General features: G+C 42.8%; 1 protein-coding gene across 1 annotated transcript in view; it reads right to left on the bottom strand.

Annotated features, from left to right (window-relative positions):
• FAM81A (family with sequence similarity 81 member A) overlaps positions 1-21750 on the bottom strand; it is an 85279-nt gene that overhangs the window by 27116 nt on the left and 36413 nt on the right. The window contains exon 4 of the mRNA XM_021666223.2: positions 4653-4771. Within this exon, the coding sequence (XP_021521898.1) occupies positions 4653-4771 (119 nt within the window). The remainder of the gene's footprint in view (positions 1-4652; positions 4772-21750) is intronic.

Raw genomic sequence — 21750 nt, 5'->3', positions numbered from 1 at the left:
CTCAATTTGAAAATTTATCACAGAGCTATAGTAATCAAGACAGTGTGGTACCAGCATAAGAAAAGAATTGAGAATCAATGGAATGAAATCGAGAGTCCACAAATAAATCTATATATCTATTGCCAAGTGATTTTCAACCAGCAAGCCAAGATAATTTGATGGGGAAAGAATAGACTTTTCAACAAATTATGCTGGGATAAATAGATATCTACAAGGAAATGAATAAATTTGGAAGCTTGCCTTATACCAGATACAAAAAAATTAACTCAAAATGAATCAAAGGCCTAAATGTAAGAGCTGAAACTATAAAACTTAAAAAGAAAATATAGGCATAAATCTTTGTGACCTGCATTAGGCAACAGTTTCTTAAATATGATACCCCAAACACTAGCAAGTGAAGAAAAGATAGATGTTAGATACAACCAAGATTAAAAATTTTAGGGTGAGGTGTGGTGGTGGCTCACCTCTGTAATCCCAGCACTTTGGGAGGCCAAGGTGGGTGGATCACCTGAGGTCGGTAATTTGAGACCAGCCTGACCAACATGGAGAAACCCCGTCTCTACTAAAAATACAAAATTAGCTGGGCATAGTGGCGCATTCCTGTAATCCCAGCTACTCAGGAGGCTGAGGCAGGAGAATCGCTTGAACCTGGGAGGCCGAGGTTGCGGTGAGCCGAGATTGCACCACTGCACTCCAGTCTGGGCAACAAGAGTGAAACTCCATCTCAAAACAAACAAACAAACAAAGATTAAAAACTTTTACGTTTCAAAAGACACGAGAAACTGAAAAGACATCCCTTAGACGGGGACAGTAAATTTTCAAATCAGATATCTGATAAGGGAATATATATATATATTTCAAAACTCCTACAGTGCAATAATAAAAAGACAATTACCCAATGTAAAAATGAGCAAGGAATCTGAATAAGTATTTCTCTAAAGACGATATGCCAATGACCAAAAAGCACATTAAATGATGTTCAACAACATTAGTCCTCAGGGGGATCCAATCAAAACCACAGTGAGAGACTCTTCAAACCCACTAGGATGGCTATAATCAAACAGATAGCAAACAGCTGTTAGTGAGGATGTGACGCTGTCGGAACCCTCAGACACTGCTGCTGGCAATGTCAAGTGGTGGCCACTTCGGCAAACAGTGTGGCTGCACTGTTCCTCTGAAGTTAAATACAGAGTTATCATGTTACTCAGCATTTTCATTCTAGGCACATACCCAAGAGAAATGAAAACCTATGAGCACACAAAAACAGACAAACGTTCACAGCAACATTATTTAAAACAGCTCAGAAATGGAAACAACCCAAACGTCCCACTAATGGATGGACTTTTAACATCCAGTACGCAATGAGGTACTTACTATGTAGCCATAAGAAGGAATGAAGTACTGATACATGCTAAAACATGGATGAACCCCAAAAACGTTACGCTAAGTGTCAGAAGGCAGTCTCAAGGGAACACATTCACTTGGAATGCTCAGAAGAGGGAAACCCATTAGAGACAGAATGTAGGCCTGCCATGGATTGGGGAATCAGGGAGGCTGGGGGAAAATGGGGAGTGACTGCTAACAGGTATGGGGTTTCTTTTTGGATGATAAAAATGTTCTGCAATCGATTGTTGTGATGACTACACGACTCTGTGAATATACTAAAAGCCACTGAATTGTGTGCTTTAAATAGGTGACTTATAAGGTATGTGAATTAGACCTCTCCCTGAACCACTAAGCTGTTCAGGGAGAGAGAGAGGAAGGAGGCCATCTATTGGGTCTTCAGGCCTCATCAAGTCCTGTTTAGAGCTTGCTACGCCATATGAGCTGAATGTGTATCTAACCTCCATGGAGAACTTGCCTGTGCCCTTCTGAGCTGGATTTACAGGGGAAAAAAAATCAAGGCCCATTTCCTACTAATTACATCACCAATGGACCCACAAAAACTAAAAAATTAAATATAAAATAATATAGAAGCCTAGTAACTTAAGAATAACTCTTAAAAAGTTCATACCCCTTCAATACAATTACATAATCAATGCAAGAAGGCCAAGAACATTTTCCAAAGAATTTTTATTTCACATGAATTCATTTCAACAATCAAGTTTTAACAGCATTCTAGGAGAAAGACTAATATAGCCACAAAACAAAGCAAAAATGTCTGGTACTCATAACAAACGTTTTTGATGCCTTTAGAGTGAAAGTTTTTGTTACAGGGAAGGAGAGAAGTTGATAAGAACCTGAAGAATATGATTCCTGAGAGTATTTTAGAATAATTTTTCTACTTTGTATTAGAAGCAGCATCCTAAGGACAATGTCACTGCTCTTGCCCCTGAGATGATAAAGCTACCATTGGTTGCAGGCCCACTCCATCGCACGCAGGACACCAAGTCTCTCACGTGTATTCCCTCACTTGATCTTCATCCACAACTCAAGAGGCTGTGAAGATCCTCAACGTCCTCCTAAAGTCCCTGTTTTGACCTGTAGCTCTCAAGTTCTTCTAACTCCCTGCTGTTCTGAGAGGTATCACAGAGCTGGGATTTCTTTCAAGCCGAACTCCACAAATAAGGAGTCAAGGTTTTCCAGTCCTATTACAGTGAGTGTCTAGGCCATCTCTTCATTCAAATGGATGACGAATGTTGAGTACCTACTGTTTTGCAGAGACAGTTTCAGGCACTTAGCTACAGAGAAGTAAAACATCTGGAACCCACTCCCACACAGTAAAGTCAGCAGAGTGAGGAAGAAAACAGACAGACGCAGTAGAGCGGTGATGCTAGGAGAGCTCTGTGGAGTAGGGGTGTCAGGGAAGACTTCCAGAGTGGGTGACATTTGAGCTGAACTTTAAAGATCGAAAAGAAATTAGAAAAGGAGGAGGAGGCCAGGCGCGGTGGCTCACACCTGTAATCCCAGCACTTTGGGAGGCCAAGGTGGGCGGATCACCTGAGGTCAGGAGTTAGAGACCAGCCTGGCCAACATGGTAAAATCTCATCTCTACTAAAAATACAAAAATCAGCTGGGCATGGTGCAAGGCACCTGTAGTCCCAGCTACTCAGGAGGCTGAGACACAAGAATCACTTGAACTCGGGAGGCGGAGGTTGCAATGAACCAACATTGTGCCACCGCACTCCAGCCTGAACAACAGAGTGACACCTGTCTCAAAAATAAAAATAAAATAAAATAAAAGGAGGAGGAAAGGCATGCTAGGTACAACAACAGCATATACAAAGGTGTAGGGATGGAAGAGCGTGGTTTATTCAGGGACTAACGAAGAGTTGATCACTGCTGAAAGGTACAGTGCAAAGGTAGAGAGAGGAGAGGATGTCAACAGGGCGTCATCACCAAGGACCACACTAAGGAAACCTGACGAGGACAGAAAACCACAGAAGGAGGGTGATCAACCTGTCCCCCATCCAATCCACGTAGCCTTCTGCTTAGACCGATCTTGACCCAGCAGACCCAAACACACACGCCCAGCATTCAAGGCCCTCAACATGTGGTCTGCACAAATTCACCCTAACGCCTCCCCTCCCTGCTCCCTGCTCCAGAGGCCTTGCATGCTGAAGGTCCTTGTTCTTTCTTCCACCCGACCCCTTGCAGACTACCCTGATTGCCACCTCAGGCTGATGGGAAGTGCCATTTGCTCCTCAGCTCCAGCGCTGATGCGTATTCATGTGCTTGGCTCTTAGCAGCAGCAGAGGGCAGAGGAGGCCCATAAATACTTCAGATGAAAATAGCCCTAGACACAGACCTGGTGCAGGGCTTCCCAGACTTTCCCATGCAAATGAATTCAGGGATCTTGTTAAAATGCAAATTCTAATTCAGCAGTGGCAGGGTGGGATGGAGATGGTACATTTCTAACAAGCTCCCAGGTGATGTTGAGGCTGCTGGTCCACGCAGCACACTTTGAGATAACAGCACTTTTTTTTTTGGAGACAGAGTCTCACTCTATCACGCAGGCTGGAGTACAGTGATGTGATCTCGGCTCACTGCAGCCTCGGCCTCCCAGGTTCAAGCGACTCTCCTGCCTCAACCTCCTGAGTAGCTGGGACTACAGGCACATGCCACCATGCCTGGCTAATTTTTGTATTTTTACTAGAAACGGGGTTTTACCATATTGGTCAGGCTAGTCTTGAACTCCTGACCTTGTGATCCACCCACCTCAGTCTCCTAAAATGCTGGGATTACAGGTGGGAGCCACTGCACCCAGCCGAAAACAGCACTTTTCAGATTGAGGAGAAAGATGTTTTTTCTAAATTTCCAATCTTTCCCAGACCAATACACTTCAGGAAAAAAAATAAAAATGAATAACAGGAAAAAGTAAACTTTTGAAATGACATACAAACTATGTCAACTTTCTATTATCGGATTCAATAAACATAGTATTACCGTATCAAATTACAAGGTCAGCCGAGTGAGTTTTCCCATCATTTCTTCCCATGAAGACAACATCAATTGCAGTAACAAAAGAAACCCAAGGCACCCTCCAACCAGGTTTAATTCCTGCCACTGGATTTTATGGCCAAAGCAGGGAGGAAATGTACTAAAGAATGCAAGGCAATTCATTTGGAGCTCCATTAATACATTCCCCACTATAATGGAGTTTATAGAACATGGTTTTTGATGGGCAGAGACCCCAACATTTGGACACCTACCTTGCCACTCTTCCTCGAAGATCTCCCAAACCGGAGAGCTGGCGCATCTCCAGGGTCTTTAAGGCAGAATTAGTTCCGTAGCTAATATTGTCCCGGGCACGAATCTGCTCCTGGAGTACCTGGGCAACATAAAAATCACTAAAAGAGTCCATCTGAGAATTCACATGCTTCCACAAAAGCATTTATACTTTTGGCAAAAATAAGAATAAGAATGTTTAACTCAGGCTTTCATAAGCGACTCCTTTCCTTTTTTTTTTGAGACTCCTTTTCAACGGTCACCTGATACACACTCATACAGAGAACTAGGAGGCCTAGAAAGAGAGAGACCTTCGAGGCTGTTCCCAGAGCAAGTTCCTTAATTTACCATCAAAAACTGAGTTCCTTCCATTTTATTCTTTTTTCCTTAGTAATTAAGCCATTTTCTTTCTTTCTTTCCTTCTTTCCTTGTTTGTTTCTTTCTTTCTCTCTCTCTCTTTCTGTTTCTGGAGTCTCACTCTGTTGCTCAGACTGCAGTGCAGTGGCATGATCTCGGCTCACCACAACCTCTATCTCCCGGGTCCAAGTGATTCTCCTGCCTCAGCCTCCCAAGTAGCTGGGATTACAGGCGACCACCACCGTGCCCAGCTAATTTTTTGTATTTTTAGTAGAGACAGGGTTTCACCATGTTGGCCAGGCTGGTCTTGAACCCCTGACGTCAGGTGATCCACCCACCTCAGCCTCCCAAACTGCTAGGATTACAGGCGTGAGCCACGATGCCCGGCCTCACTTTCTTTATTTTCTTTTCTTTTGTTCTTTTTTTTTTGAGATGGAGTCTCTCTCTGTTGCCCAGGCTGGAGTGCAGTAGCACAATTTCAGCTCATTGCAACTTCTGCCTCCCAGGTTCAAGCAATTCTCCTGTTTCAGCCTCCCAAGTAGCCAGATTACAGGCATGTGCCACCACACCTGGCTAAGTTTTGTGTTTTTGGTACAGATGGAGTTTCACCATGTTGGCCAGGCTGTTCTTGAACTCCTGACCTCAGGCTACCCACCTGCCTTGGCCTCCCAAAGTGTTGGGGTTACAGGCGTGAGCCACGGCGCCGGCTGGCATTGTCTTCATAGTACAGTATTTGCTGGTTCCATAGATTGGATATGGAGTGTTCTGTTTTTTCAATATTTTAATTGCAGTTTAGAATTTCTCTTTGATCTAAGGATATCTTAGGTATCTAAGGATTACTTAGAAGTGTGTTTTTTCATTTTCAAGCAGTTAAGGCTTTTGTTGGTTATTTGTATTATTTATTTCTAATTGTATTGACTTGTGATTTAAAAAAAAATATTCCTGCCGGGCACAGTGGCTCATGCCTGCAATCCCAGCACCTTGTCAGGCTTGAAGTGGGCCGATCACCTGAGGTCGGGAGTTTGGGACCAGCCTGACCAACATGGAAAAACCCCATCTCTACTAAAAATACAAAAAATTAGCCAGGCGTGATGGTGCACGCCTGTAATCCCAGCTACTTGGGAGTCTGAGGCAGGAGAACCGCTTGAACCCAGAGAGGTGGAGGTTGTGGTGAGCCGAGATCGTGCTATTGCAATCCAGCCTGGGCAACAAGAGTGAAACTCCATCCCAAAAAAATAAAATTAAATAAATAAATAAATAAATATTTCTGGCACAGTGGCTCATGCCTGCAATCCTAGCACTTTGGGAGGCTGAGGTGAAAGGATCACTTGAGGCCAGAAGTTAGAGTCCAGCCTAAGTAATAAAGCAAGACCACGTCTCTACAAAAAAAATTCAATTCCCGTAAAATTTCTTCTCCTATGTAACTAGTATTTCTTCTCCGTCTGTTTCTTTTTCTCCTCTGGAACTACTATTATGGACATGCTGGGCATCATGGATCTGTCTGCAAGGCTTTTAGCTTTTCCCTTGTGGTTCCTCTCTCTTTGCCTTTGGTTGTAATGTCTCAGGGATTTCTTCTATTTTGTTTTGGGGGCAACTGATTGCCTCTCAACCTACTGACTTTGCTTTAATTTTTAATTCTTGTGGGTACATGGTAGACATATATATTTATGGGGTATATGGAATTTATTTTTTAAATGGAGTCTCACTGTGTCACCAAGGCTAGAGTGCAGTGGTGAGATCTCAGCTCACTGCAACCTCCACCACCCAGGTTCAAGCAATTCTCCCTGCCTCAGCCTCCCGAGTATCTGGGATTACAGGGGCCTGCTATCACACCAAGCTAATTTTTGTATTTTTTAGTTGAGATGGGGTTTTTCCATGTTGGCCAGGCTGGTCTTGAACTCCCGACCTCAGGTGATCTGCCTGCCTCGGCCTCCCAAAGTGCTGGGATTACAGACATGAGCCACCATGCCCGGCCATGGGCTATTTTGATACAGACATACAATGTGTAATAATCACATCAGGGTGAATGACGTATCCATCACTTCAAGTATTTATCATTTCTATTACAAACAACCCAATTATACTCTTTTCAGTTATTTTTATATGTACAATTAAATTATTATTGATTATAGTCACCCTGTTGTGCTATCAAATACTACATCTTACTAACGCTATTTTTTAATACCCATTAACCATCCACATTTCCACACCACCCCCACTGTCCTTCTCAGCCTCTGAGTGCAAGGGTAGAGAGAGGAGAGGAAGTCAACAGGGCGTCATCACCAAGGACCACACTAAGGAAACCTGACGAGGACAGAAAACCACAGAAGGAGGGTGATCAACCTGTCCCCCATCCAATCCACGTAGCCTTCTGCTTAGACCGATCTTGACCCAGCAGACCCAAACACACACTCCCAGCATTCAAGGCCTCTATCTCCATGACTTCAATTGTTTTAATGTTTAGCTCCCACAAATGAGTGAGAACATGCGAAGTTTATCTTTCTGTGCTTGGTTTATTTCATTTTACTTAACATAATGACCTCTGGTTCCATCCATGTTGTTGCAAATGACAGAACCTCATTCTCTCTTACGGCTTAATACACTCCTTCGGGTGTGTACACACTTCTTCATCCATTTGCCCGATGATGGACACTTGGGTTGCCCCAGACCTTGGCTATTGTGGATAGTGCTGCAATAAACTTGGGAGTGCAGCTATCTCTTCCATGTACTGATTTCCTTTCCCGTGGGTATATACCTAGCAGTGGGATTGCTGGATCATACGGTAGCTCTGTTTTTAGTTTTCTGAGGTACCTCCAAACTGTTCTCCACGGTTGTACTACTTTACATTCCCATTAACACTGTAGGAGTGCTCCCTTTTCTCTAAATCCTTGTCAGCATTTCATATTGCCTGTCTTTTGGATAAAAGCTATTTTAACCGAGGTGAGATGATATCTCACTGTAGTTTTATTTGTTTTTTTTTTTTTTGAGACTGAATCTCACTATCACCCAGGCTGTAGTGTAGTGGCATGACTGGCATGATATCGACTCACTGCAACCTCCACCTCCTGGGTTCAAGCAATTCTCGTGCCTCAGCCACGCTAGTAGCTGGGCTTACAGGCATGCAACACCACGCCAGGCTAATTTTTTTTGTATTTTTAGTAGAGATGGGGTTTCACCATGTTGGCCAGGCTGGTCTCCAATCCCTGGCTTCAAGTAATCCGCCCACCTCAGCCTCCCAAAGTGCCCGGATTTCAGGTGTGAGCCACTGCGCCCAGCCAACATCTCATTGTAGTTTTGACTTGCATTTCTCTGATGATCAGTGATGTTGAGCACCTTTTCATATACCTGTTTGCCATTTGCATGTCTTCTTTTGAATAACATCTATTCAGATCTTTTGCCCATGTTTTAAACATAGAGTTGTTTGAGCTTCTTACATGTTCTGGTGATTATTCCCTTGTCAGATGGATAGTTTGCAACTAAGTTCTCCCATTCAGTGGGTTGTCCCTTCACTTTGTTGTTTCTTTTGCTGTGCAGCAGCTTTTTAACTTAATGTGATCCCATTTGTCCATTGTTGCTTTAGTTGCCTGTGCTTGTGGGGTATTCCTCAAGAAATCTTTGCCCACTCCAAGGTTCTAAAGAGTTTATCCAATGTTTTCTTTTAGTTGTTTCATAGTTTGAGATCTTAGATGTAAGCCTTTTCTTTACAACTTTTATTTTTGGTTAGGGGGTACATGTGAAGGTTTTTTACATATGTAAACTCATGCCATTAAGTGTTTATTGTACAGACTATTTCTGTAAGATAATTAAAGATAACTATTGTGCCATAAGTGTTTATTGTACAGATTATTTCTGTAAGATAATTAAAGATAACAGTTTAATTGGTTGTTGTACAGATTCTGTATATTAAGCTCAGTAACTGATAGTTACCTTTCTGCTCCTCTCCAATCTTTAATCAATTTTTTACTTAATTTTTGTATATGATATGAAATAGGGGTCTAGTTTCATTCTTCTGCATATGGATATTCAGTTTTCCCAGTACCACTTCTTGAACAGACTGTCCTTTCCCCATTGCATTATCTTGGCACCTTTTCCAAAAATGAGTTCACTGTAGATGTATGGATTTGTTTCTGGGTTCTCTATTCTGTTCCACTGGTCTGTGTATCTATTTTTTTGCCAGTGCCATACTCTTTTGGTTACTATAGCTCTGTAGTATAATTGGAAGTCAGGTAATGTGACTTCTCTAGTTTTGTTCTTTTGCTCAGGAATATTTTGGCTATCTGGGTATTTTGTGGTTCCATATAAACTTTAGGATTTTTTTTAATATTTCTGTTAAGAAGGTCATTGGTATTTTGATAAAGATTGCATTGAATCTGTAGATTGCTTTGGGTAGTGCAGAATTTTTCTTTTTTTTTGTTTGAGATGAAGTCCCGTTCTGCCACCCATACTGGAATGCAGTGGCCCAATCTCAGCTCACTACAACCTCTGCCTCCCAGGTTAAAGCCTCCTGAGTAGCTGGTATTACAGGTGTCCACCACCACACCTGGCTAATTTTTGTATTTTTAGTAGAGACAGTGTTTCACTATGTAGGCCAGGCTGGTCTTGAACTCTTGACCGCAAATGATCCACCCACCTCGGCCTCCCAAACTGCTGGGATTACAGGCGTGAGCCACTGCACTCGGCAACATTTTAACAATATTATGTATTTCAATCCATGAACATGGAATATCTTTCCATTTTTATGTGTCTTCTTCAACTACTCACATCAGTGTTTTCATTGCAGAGATCTTTCACTTCTTTGGTTAATTCCTCGGTATGTATGTATGTATGTATGTATTGAGACAGTTTTCCACTGTCACCCAGGCTGGAGAGCAGTGGTGCAATCTTGGCTTATTGCAACCTCCACCCCCAAGGCACAAGCAATCTTTCCACCTCAGCCTCCTGAGTATCTGAGACTACAGGCACACACCACCACACCCAGCTATTTTTTTGCATTTTTGATAAAGATGGGGTTCACTATGATACCCAGGCTGGTCTCAAACTCCTGAGCTCAAGCAATCTGCCCACCTTGGCCTCCTAAAGTGCTGGGATTACAGACATAAGCCACAGCAAGTGGCCAGTGTTTAATTTTATTTATAGCAATTGTAAATGAGATTACTTTCTTGATTTCTTCTTCAGACTGTTTCCCATTGTCATATACAAATGCTACTGATTTCTGTATGTTGATTTTGTATCCTGGAACTTTACTGAATTTATCAGTACTAATAGTTTTTGGTGGAGTCTAAGGCTTTTCCAAATATAAGATCGTATCATCTGCAAACAAGAATAATTTGACTTCTTCCTTTCCAATTTGGATGCTCTTTCTTTCTCTTGTCTGATTGCTCTAGCTAGGACTTCTAGTACTATGCTGAATAACAGTGGTAAAAGTGGGCATCCTTTTCATGTTCCAGATCTTAAAGGCTTTCCATTCTTCCCCATTTAGTATGATACTAACTGTGGGTCTGTCATATATGGCTTTTATTATCTTGAGATGTGTTCCTTGTATGCCTAGTTTTTTGAGGATGTTTTCTCTCATGAAGGGATGTTGAATTTTATCATATGCTTTTGCAGCATCAATTGAAATGGTCATATGCTTTTTGTCTTTCATTCTGTTGATACGATGTATCACATTGATTGATTTGCACATGTTGAACAATATCTTTGCATCCCTGGGATAAATCTTCTTGGTCATGATGAAGGATGTTTTTAACATGTTGTTGAATTCAGTTTCCTAGTATTTTCTTAAGGGTTTTTGCATCAATGTTCAACAGGGATTTTGGCCTGTGGGTTTTTGTTTGTTTTAAATGCATCTTTGCCTGGTTTTGGTATCAGGACAATACTGGCCTTGCAGAATGAGTTTGGAAGTATTTCCTCCTCCTTTACTTTTTAGAATAGTTAGAGTATGATTGGTATTAATTGTTCTTTAAATGTTTGGTAAATTTTAGCAGTGAAGCCCAATTGGGTCCTGGGCATTTCTTTGCTTGGAGACTTTTTATTATGGCGTCAATCTCATTGCTTGCTACTATCTATTCAGATTTTGGATTTCTTCATTATTCAGTTGTGGTAGGTTGTATGTGTCTAATAATTTATTCACTTCTTCTAGGTTTTCTAATGTTTTGGCATATAGTTGCTCATAGTAGCCTCCAATGATCCTTTGAATTTCTGTGTTATCAGTTGTAATGTCTTCCTTTTCATCCCTGATTTTCTTTAGTTGGGTGTGTTCCGGTTTTTTTTCTTAGCTAGTCTGGCTAAAGTTTGTCAATTCGTTTATCTTTTTAAAACCTCAATTTTTTGTTTCATTAATTTTTTTGTATTGTTCTCATTTCATTTATTTCTGCTCTGATCTTCTTTATTCCCTTTCTTCTACTAACTTCAGGTTTGGTTTGCTGTTGCTTTTCTGATTCTTTAAGACATATCCTTAGATTGTTGATTTGAAGGTTTTCTTCTTCTTTGATGTAGGCACTTATAAACAAAGTAGCAAACAAGCAAAAAGAAAACTAATAAAAAGTAATAACTCGATAACTAATAACAACTCTACTTCATTTTCATATATACATATTCAGGAGTGCTGCTAAGTCTGTATCTTAACATCACCGCCAACTTTTCAACTTTTTGTTGTTTCTATTCATAGCTTATTGTACTGTGTCTAGAAACATTGTTATTATTTTTGATTGGTTCATCTTTTCATCTTTCCATTTAAGATAATGAATAGTTTACACACCACAATTGCAGTATCATAATATTATGGGTTTTTCTGTGTACTTACTATTACCAGTGAGTTTTGCACCTGCAGCTGATTTCTCATTGCTCATTAATGTTCTTTTCTTGCATGTTGAAGCACTCCCTTTACCATTTCTTGTAGGACAGGCCAGGTGATGATAAAATCCCTCAGCTTTTGTTTGTCTGGAAAAGCCTTTATTTCTCCTTCATCTTTAAAGGATATTTTCACCAGATACTCTATGGTAGAATTTATGCTAAGTTTTTTTCCTTCAGCGCTTGATGTCATGCCACAAGTCTGCTGCCAAACGTATTGGAGCCCCATTGTATGTTATCTGTTTCTCTTGTCTTGCTGCCTTTAGGATCCCTTCTTTATCCTTGACCTTTGGGAGTTTGGTTATCAAATGCCTTGAGAGAGTCTTCTTTTAGTTAAATCTACTTGGTGTTCTATAACCTTCTTGTGCCTGAATTTTGATTTCTTGTACTTGAATTTTGGTATCTTTTATTTGGGAAATTCTCTGTTGTCCCTTTGAATAAACTTTCCACCACTGTCTCTCTCTGTCTCTCCCTCCTCTTAAAAACTAATAACTTTTATATTTGTACTTTTGAAGCTACTTTCTAGATCTCGTAGGTGTGCATCATTCTTTCTTTTATTCTTTTTTTCTTTTGTCTACTCTGACTGTGTATTTTCAAATAGCCTGTCTTCAAGCTCACTAATTCTTTCTTCTGTTTGATCAATTCTGCTAACAAACCGATGCATTCTTCAGTATGTCACCAGCATTTTTCAGCTCCAGAATTTCTTCTTCTTTTTAATTATTTCAATTTCTTTTTTGTTTGTTGTTGCTCATTTGTTTGTTTGTTTTCTGAGATGGAGTTTTGCCCTTGTTGTCCAGGCTGGAGTGCAGTGGCACGCTCTCGGCTCACTACAACCTCTGCCTCCCGGGTTCAAGCAATTCTCCTGCCTCAGCCTCCTGAGTAGCTGGGATTACAGGTGTCTGCCAACACACCCGGCTAATTTTTTGCATTTTTAGTTGAGACAGGGTTTCATCATGGTGGCCAGGCTGGTCTCAAACTCCTGACCTCAGTTGATTCACCCGCCTTGGCCTCCCAAAATGCTGGGATTACAAGTATCAGCCACTGCACCCAGCCAATTCTTTCAATTTCTTTGTTAAATTTATCTGATAGGAGTCTGCATTCCTTCTCTGTGTTATCTTGAATTTCTTTGAGTTTCCTCAAAACAGCTATTTTGAATTCTCTGTCTAAAAGGTCACAGAGCTCTGTCTCTCTGGGATTGACTTCTGGTGTCTTATTTAGTTTACTTGGTGAGGTCATGTTTTCCTAGATGGTCTTGATGCTTGTGGATGCTTATCATTGTTTGTATCCATCCTTCTTGGGAAGGCTTTCCAGATATTCAAAGGGACTTGTGTGTTAAACAATCTAAATTTTCAGTCACTGCAGCCAATTCTGCATTAGGGGGTACTCCAAGACCAATAACACTGTGGTTCTTGCATGCTTGCAGAAGTACTGCCTTGGTGGCCTCGGATAAAATCCAGAAGATTTCTCTGGATTACCAGGCAGAGACTCTCATTCTCTTCCCTTACTTTCTCCCAAACAAGAAAAGTCTTTCTCTGTGCCGAGCTGCCTGAAGCTGGGAAGTGGGACACAAGCACCTCTGTGGCCACCACCACTGAGACTGTGATGGGTCTGACTTGAAGCCAGCACAGCACTGGATCTTACTCAAGGCCTGGTGTAGTCACTACCTGGCCAGCCCTATGTTCACCCAAGGCCCTAGGGCTCTACAATCAGCAAGTAGTGAGGCCAGCCAGGCTTGTGTCCCTCCCCTAAGGGCAGCAAGATCCCCCAGGCTCTAGGCAGGTCCAGAGAGGCTGTCCAGGAGCCTGGCCCTAGAATCAGAAACCTTAGAAATCTACCTGGTACCCCGTGGATGAACTAGTGCTGAAACCACCAAAGTCCTTCCCACTCCTCCCTCCCTCTCCCCAGGCTGAGGAATCTCCCTATGTCTACCACATGTGCACAGGGAATCAAGCCAGGCTACTGCCATTGTTTACTTAAGGCCCAAGGGCTCTTCCATCAGCTTGTGGTGAATCCTGTCAGCCTGGGACTCACCCTTCAGGGCAGTGGGCCCTGCCTTTAGCCCAGGGTACATCTGAAGATCCAAGACTCCAGGAGCCAGGGCCTGGGGTCAGGGACCCCAAGAGCCTGCTTGGTGCTCTTCTCCACTATGGCCAGGCTGGTACCTAAGCTAAAAACAAACTCCCTTTACTTTTCCCTCTGCTTTTCTCAAGCAGAAGGAGTCTCTCCTCACAGCCGCCACAGCTGTGAATGTTTTGGGGCACCCCTAAGGCCAGTGTGTCTCAGAGTCTTACCCAAGGCCATGCCATACTATCTGGTTATCACTGCTGGTTGGCAGCCCTGCATTCCAAAACAATGCCCCACAAACCCTGCACATTCCCTCCCCCAAACGCACAGATTCCCGCTCCTGGCCATGTGGTCTGCTGCTGGCGGATGCGGGAGGGGTGGTATCGGTGAGTCAAGACCGTCTTTCCTATCCTCTTCAGTGCCTCTTTCAGTGACATGATGTTAAAACAAGGTACTGTGATAGCTCCCTGCTTTTCGGTTCTTACGAAGGTGCCTTTTTTTTTTTCTTTTGAGACAGAGTCTCACTGTGTCACCCAGGCTGGAATGCAATGGCTTGATCTCAGCTCACTGCAACCTCTGCCTTTCGGGTTCAAGCGATTCTCCTGCCTCAGCCTCCCAAGTAGCTGGGATTACAGGCACCAGCCACAAGGCCCAGGTAATTGAAGGTGCTTTTTGTTGTAGATAGTTGTTAAATTTGGTGTTCATGTTGGGAGAACGATTGGTGGAGGTTTCTATTCTGCCATCTTCCTCTGCCCTCCTGTCCATCTACTGACTTACAGAAACTTAAGTTCAAGAAGAAATTTTATGTGACACTGGGATCTCCTTAAATGTAGGAATTATTTTTTATTCAAGGCCTACCTGTTTTCTGTTTCATCTGCACCTGTTTTAAGGGCAGTGCTTATTCTTCCTCCTTGTGGCTGCGGGGCCCCATTAGACCTGATACGACTTTCCTCTCCCTACCCGTTGTAGTGCCCTAAGTAGGTGGTCCTGAGAGTAATGGAAGGGGCCTGTGAGCTGGTGGTGCAGCCAGTGGGAGGCTGAGATAAGAGAATTACCTGAACACGGGAGGCAGAGGTTGCAGCAAGCAGAGATTTTGCCACTACATTCCTGCCTGGGTGTCCAGGCGAGACTTTGTCTCAAGAAAAAAAGAGAGATGTAATTATGCTTACATAGTTTTTCTGCTCCGTCTTCTCAACTATTTTTTCTTTTCTTTTTTTGAAGTATAACATACATAAGGCTCACGCCTGTAATCCCAGCACTTTGGGAGGCCGAGGCGGGTGGATCACGAGGTCAAGAGATCGAAACCATCCTGGTCAACATGGTGAAATCCCATCTCTACTAAAAATACAAAAAATTAGCTGGGCATGGTGGCACGTGCCTGTAATCCCAGCTAGTCAGGAGGCTGAGGCAGGAGAATTGCCTGAACCCAGGAGGCGGAGGTGGCGGTGAGCCGAGATCGCGCCATTGCACTCCAGCCTGGGTAACAAGAGCGAAACTCCGTCTCAAAAAAAAAAAAAAGAAAAAGAAAAGTACATATGTGTATTTTTTTTCAGAATTTTCAAACTTCTTAGTAAAAAAAAGAAATTAGGAATGTAAATATTCTGTGTTTCCTTATTGGAAACGTGCTTGAGGCATTGACAGTAAAAAAAGAAAAGTCACCAGAAAGAATTTGGAATTGTGAGACCTATCTATTATTTCTGTAGTTTCCAGCTTTTTCTCAATGAACCTGCTCTATGAAGAGGAAGGCAAACTACTTACAATCACCTATGAATGGCAAAATGTGAGTCATCTGAACACATTCTTGCAAGGCAACTTCACATCTGACTAATGTGGTTCTGGAGCTCTCCCACTGATGAGAAGGTGCTGGCAAGCTCTCTGGTACACTCTCTCTTAATAGGAAGTAACACCTATTAGTTGGAGTCAGTAGAAAGTAACACTTACTCTTTTTGTATGTAATGGTGCAAACCTTTGCCTATAATAAGGCATGAGACCAGTGGTTCTCAAACATCTTTGAGTACATAAATCTCACCTAGATGGCTTATTATGCACGAAAATTCTTCAATGTCATCCCCAGAAAACCAAAGCTAGAGAATAGGCCCAGGAATGTGGTGGTTCATGAGTCACAGACTACTCCAGGTGTAACACTGTATTACACACTACAGAGCTGGGCGCGGTGGCTCACGCCTGTAATCCCAGCACTTTGGGAAGTCAAGGCAGGCGGATCACCTTGAGATCAGGAGTTCGAGATCAGGCTGGCCAACATGGTGAAACCCCATCTCTACTAAAATTATAAAAATTAGCCAGGTGTGGTGGCAGGCACCTGTAATCCCAGCTACTCAGGAGGCTGCAGCAGGAGAATCACTTGAACCCGGGAGGCAGAGGTTGCAGTGAGCAGAGTTCGCACCATTGCACTCCATTCTGGGCGACAATAGCAAAACTTCATCTAAAAAAGGAAAACAAAACAGACACTACAGAAATGACAAAGGCTGTAACCAATCTTATTTCACTGGAGTTGTTTTTCGATCACTAAGCAAAGAAAATGGAAAGCAATTCACAAAACTGGAGTTTAAAAAAACGCACATTTTTTTTAATACGGAGTTTTGCTCTTGTTGCCTAGGCTGGAGTCCAATGGCGCCATCTTGGCTCACCACAACCTCTGCCTTCCAGGGTTCAAGCAATTCTCCTGCGTCAGCCTCCTGAGTAGCTGGGATTACAGGCATGCGCCACCACTCCCAGCCCAGTTTTTGTATTTTAAGTAGAGACGGGGTTTTTTCATGTTGGTAAAGCTTGCCTCGAACTCATGATCTCAGGTGATCCACCTGCCTCAGTTTCCCAAAGTGCTGGGATTACAGGCACGAGCCACCGCACCCAGCCAAAACACACATTTTTTAAAAGATTCAATCTTTCTAGTGAGCAAAGAAACAAGAAGTACAAATCATACTACTACAACGTACCTCTCTGGTGTGGGATGTTGACAGTGGGAAGAGGCTATGCATGTGTGGGGGCAGAGAGTATACTTTCTGCTCAATTTTGCTGTGAACCAAAAAATGCTCTAAAAAAAAAAGTCTACGTTTCAAAACCTTAAAAATAGCATTTTCACTTATTAAAGAAGCAAATACTTTAAATTTATAATTCTAAAAAGTTTATCAAAAATCAAAAAGGTTTCAGCATCTTCTGCTTACCTAAAAAATAGAAATAAAAAAGGCACAGCTGGCCCTTCCCAACACAACTTTTCTGGAGAGCAATGCCACAAAATATATATTCATAATGTTCATGACCTTTGACCCAGTAACTCTAGTTCTTGGAATTATATTAAAGGAAATAATAAGAAAAATGTATGCACAAAGATGTCTTCACAGTGTGATACACATGTCAAGTATTTCACAAGGTAATTATTATGTAAATGCTAAGAGGTTCACGAAGGGCTTTTAGCAGCAAGGGAAAGTGTGTACAATTTAATATTAAGCAAAAAGGAAATGTAGAAAATAAATATACAGCGTGAGTCCAACTGTGTATTAAGATGCATACAAAACAACTAGAATGTGAATGTTTCGCTTATCTCTAGGGTGGGATTATGGTTTATTCTTTTTTTTTGTATTTCCCACAATGGGCATACATTACTTTTATAGCAAGAAAAAAAACTGTGCTTTAAAAAAAATGCTTAGGAATTTTAAAAAGCCCATTTAACTCTCCAAATTCTTATGCAGATGAATAAGGTATTGTATTCAAAGTACTCTGGGCTGAGTGCGGTGGCTCACTCCTGTAATCCCAGCACTCTGGGAGGCTGAGGCAGGAGGATTGCTTGAGCCCAGGAGTTTGAGACTAGCCTGGGCAACATGGTAAAATCCCATCGCTACACAATTTTTTTTTTAACTAGCCAAGACTTGTGGTACACACCTCTGGTCCTAGCTACTCAGGGGGCTGAGGCAAGAGGACCCCTTGGACCCAGAAGACAGAGGCTGCAGTGAGCCACGTTCCCGCCACTGCACTCCAGCCTGAGTAACAGAGCAAGACTCTGTCTCAAAAAATAAATGAATAAAAGTTTAAGAAAGAAGTGCTAATCCCAGCACTTTGGGAGGCCGAGGCGGGTGGATCACGAGGTCAAGAGATCGAGACCATCCTGGTCAACTTGGTGAAATCCCGTCTCTACTAATACAAAAAAATTAGCTGGGCACGGTGGTGCGTGCCTGTAATCCCAGCTACTCAGGAGGCTGAGGCAGGAGAATTGCCTGAACCCAGGAGGCGGAGGTTGCGGTGAACCGAGATCGCGCCATTGCACTCCAGCCTGGGTAACAAGAGCTAAACTCCATCTCAAAAAAAAAAAGGAAAAAAAAAAAAGAAAGAAGTGCTTTGAAGAATACAGAAAAGACTTCTACCTGACCTTAACAAAGTTTTCATGTTACTAGAAAGTAATAAGAAAACAGAAGGTGTTCAAGAGTTTATTATGTAAAGAAATTCTAGGCCAGGCATGGTGGCTCATGCCTGTAATCCCAACACTTTGGGAGGCCAAAGCGGGCTGATCACAAAGTGAGGAGTTTGAGACCAGCCTGACCAACACAGTGAAACCCCGTTTCTACTAAAAATACAAAAGTTAGCTGAGCATGGTGGTATGTGCCCGTAATCCCAGCTACTCAGGGGCTGAGGCAGGAGAATTGCTTGAATGTGGGAGGCAGAGGTTGTAGTGAGCCAAGATCGTGCCACTGCATTCCAGATTGGGCAACAGAGCAAGATTCTCTCAAAAAAAAAAAAAGAAAAAAGAAAGAAAAAGAGAAAGAAAAAATTCTAGAATGAAAACGTAGAAAAGTAATTCCCCTGTAAACTCAATAATGTTCCCGAATTTGTCACTTTGGAACAATACATCATCACGATGCATTTATTTTTAAAAAGACTCTATCCTTCTATATGGCATTAATTCTCCATTATTTTCAATTCAGTTCAAGGAACTTGGCACACCTACTGTGTGCTGAGCACCAGGCATACCTTCAGGGAGCTCAGCTGCAGCAAGAAAAACTCAAGGGTGGTAAGTGCGTTGTCCAGGTCCACACAATAAACACGCCTCACACAAGCACGGAGCAGAAGCTGGCCACCTTGAAAAAGCGATGGCCCAAGTCCTCATTTGTTTTGTCAAAGATAAGGCCTATCTTTAAAAATTCTCCCTTTCCAAGACAGCTTGGAATAGGGACTTCCGTGGGAGCCTCAATGTGCTATATAATGGTGTTTATGCAAAGGTGATGACAACCAATCCCCCGGGACACCTAAGCACCCCTGACAGGCCAGGGCTGCCAGGAACAACCAGGAAAGAAACAGCTCTCCACTTTCCTCCTTCTCCAACTCTTCCTAGATTGGAAAGGATTTTGAAATGAGGAAATGTAATTTTAAATTATCTAGAGAAAGGGCCACCTACAGCAGAGCAGAGAATTATAAGGTAATATTCTCCTGTGGGGCTTTTTACCACAGTTCCAGCCTTATATGTCAAATTGCCTTCTTGGCATTACCAACATTTGATGGAAATTTCTCCCTCCAATATGCAGGAAGTCCTCTCAGCTCTATCTCCAAAATCAATCCAGAATCCATCCATTTCTCTCCATCTCCACCGTGCCATGCCTCCCCCTGAACCTTCAGGTAGCCCCCTAATTTGTCTCCCTGCTTCAATTCTTGCTCCCCTAAAATCCTTCTCCACGAAGTAGCCAGCGTGATCTTCTTCAAAACATAAATCAGTCTATAGCCACAAGAGGCAAGGGCCTTTATCTGTTTTATTCGCCAATGTAGCCCCAGCACCAAGAATGTGAATGGATTATTGAAATTCCTTGGCTGAACACTAAATAACGGCTTCCCATGTCCAAACTCCAAACTTCTTATCACAGCCTTCAAGTCTCATGAGCTGCCCTTCCCCCAGCTCACAACACTCCATCCACTGGTCCTCTTTCTGCTCCTTAAACGTGCCACACCTCTTCCTGCTTAAGGCGTTGGGACCTGCACTTCCCTCGCTCTGGAGTGGTCTCCCTGGGTATCTCCTCCCTCAACACTACCCCCTTGGCTTGGCTGGCCCCATACGTCATGCCAGTCTTAGTTCACATGTCACCTTACCCCCTTACCATTCTTTGTAATCTATCTTTTTTTTTTTTTTTTTTTTTGAGATGGAGTCTTGCTCTGTCGCTCAGGCTGGAGTGCAGTGGTACAATCTCGGCTCACTGCAACCTCTGTCTCCCGGGTTCCAGCAATTCTCCTGCCTCAGCCTCCTGAGTAGCTGAGATTACAGGTGCATGCGCCACCATGCCCAGCTAATTTTTGTATTTTTTAATAGAGACAGGGTTTCACTACATTGGTCAAGTTGTTCTAGAACTCCTGACCTCGTGATCCGCCCATCTCGGCCTCCCAAAGTGCTGAGATTACAGGCATGAGTCACGGTGCTGCAACCTCTGCCTCCTGGGTTCAAGCGATTCTCCTGCCTCACCCTCCCAAGTAGCTGGAACTAACCAGCGTGCACTACCACGCCCGGCTAATTTTTGTATTTTTAGTAGAGACATGGTTTCACAATACAGGTCAGGCTGGTCTTGAACTCCTGACCACATGATCCACCCGCCTTGGCTTCCCAAAGTGCTGGGATTATAAGGGTTAGCCGCCACATCCGGCCACCATCCTTTCTAAGACAGCCCCACAGTCACTCTCCATCACATCCTCTCATCAGAGCGCTTGACATCAGCTAACATCACCTTGGTTACTTAGCAGTGACTGCTCTACACCCCACTAGAATGTGCAGGAGGACTAAGATCAGAGGCCTTGTGTGCTTGGGCCATTACTGCAGCCCCAGTGCCTCTAACAATGCCTAGGTATTAGTGGGTAACTGAGTGACATATCAATTAATTTAGCTCCATGTTCTAGGATCTCATCTTCTGAGTTGAAGGTTTAGAGATATCTCTAGCTGTCCATCCTGTCTTTGGTTTAAGCTGTTATCAGCCCCTTAGGATTTGAGATGTTATCAATCTCTGGTGCCCAGACACGGTCAGGTCCTCAAAGAGGACTCAGATAAGCTAAAATATACTGGAGACAGAGCAGACACCAGAACACTAATTTATTAATTTACACTGGAAAACCTCTGTCAACAGAACTGAACAAATATTCAAATTCCATTCAATTCAGTGTCTTCTCCCCCAGAATCAAGTCACACGACAAGCCAAACCTAGTGGGTAGAACGAAAACAAAATGAATTTGGATGATAATCACCAAAACCCCGCCACTGATGTACTGTTTCAGTAGAACCAGATCACAGAGCTGCAGGCTGAAATTCCCTTCTTAAGTAAAATGCATGAAATCCAGTAACCAAAACTCTTCCCTCATCGGCACTATTAGGAGCACACCGAACCAAGGTCCCGTATGTCAGGCCAACTACATGTTAACATCACTGTCAACGTCTCTGCTTTGCCATGTTAATAAAGCCCAATGCTGCACTCATCACTCAAGTTCAGAAACTCCAGTAATTCATTTGCAAATTATTAAACTAGCAAACTATATGTGATATATTCAATTAGATGAGGGCTTGATACAGTTTCCCATAACCCAACTAGGTCAAAGCCAACATTCCAAGCCAGAAGGACATTATGAAGTTGAGCACATGGGAACTAGAAGTAGGTCTGCAGACTCTAACCAGGCAGGCAGCAGAACCCACTGCATGCTTTCCAAAGGCCAGAGACACAGTTAAAGCCATAAAAAGACATGGCGGTCCAAGCTACTTTCCCCAGCCATCAAACTGGCATGGAAGAGAAAGCTTACCACCAATAAAAGCGCCATGGACTGCTCGCCAGGGCTCGGTTT

Source organism: Aotus nancymaae, unplaced genomic scaffold, assembly GCF_030222135.1.
Source record: "Aotus nancymaae isolate 86718 unplaced genomic scaffold, 86718_ANA_hifiasm-v0.15.2.pri h1tg000041l, whole genome shotgun sequence".
Lineage (NCBI taxonomy): Eukaryota > Metazoa > Chordata > Mammalia > Primates > Aotidae > Aotus > Aotus nancymaae.
Note: the sequence above shows the minus strand (reverse complement) of the source record. Positions and strands in the feature narration are given on the sequence as shown.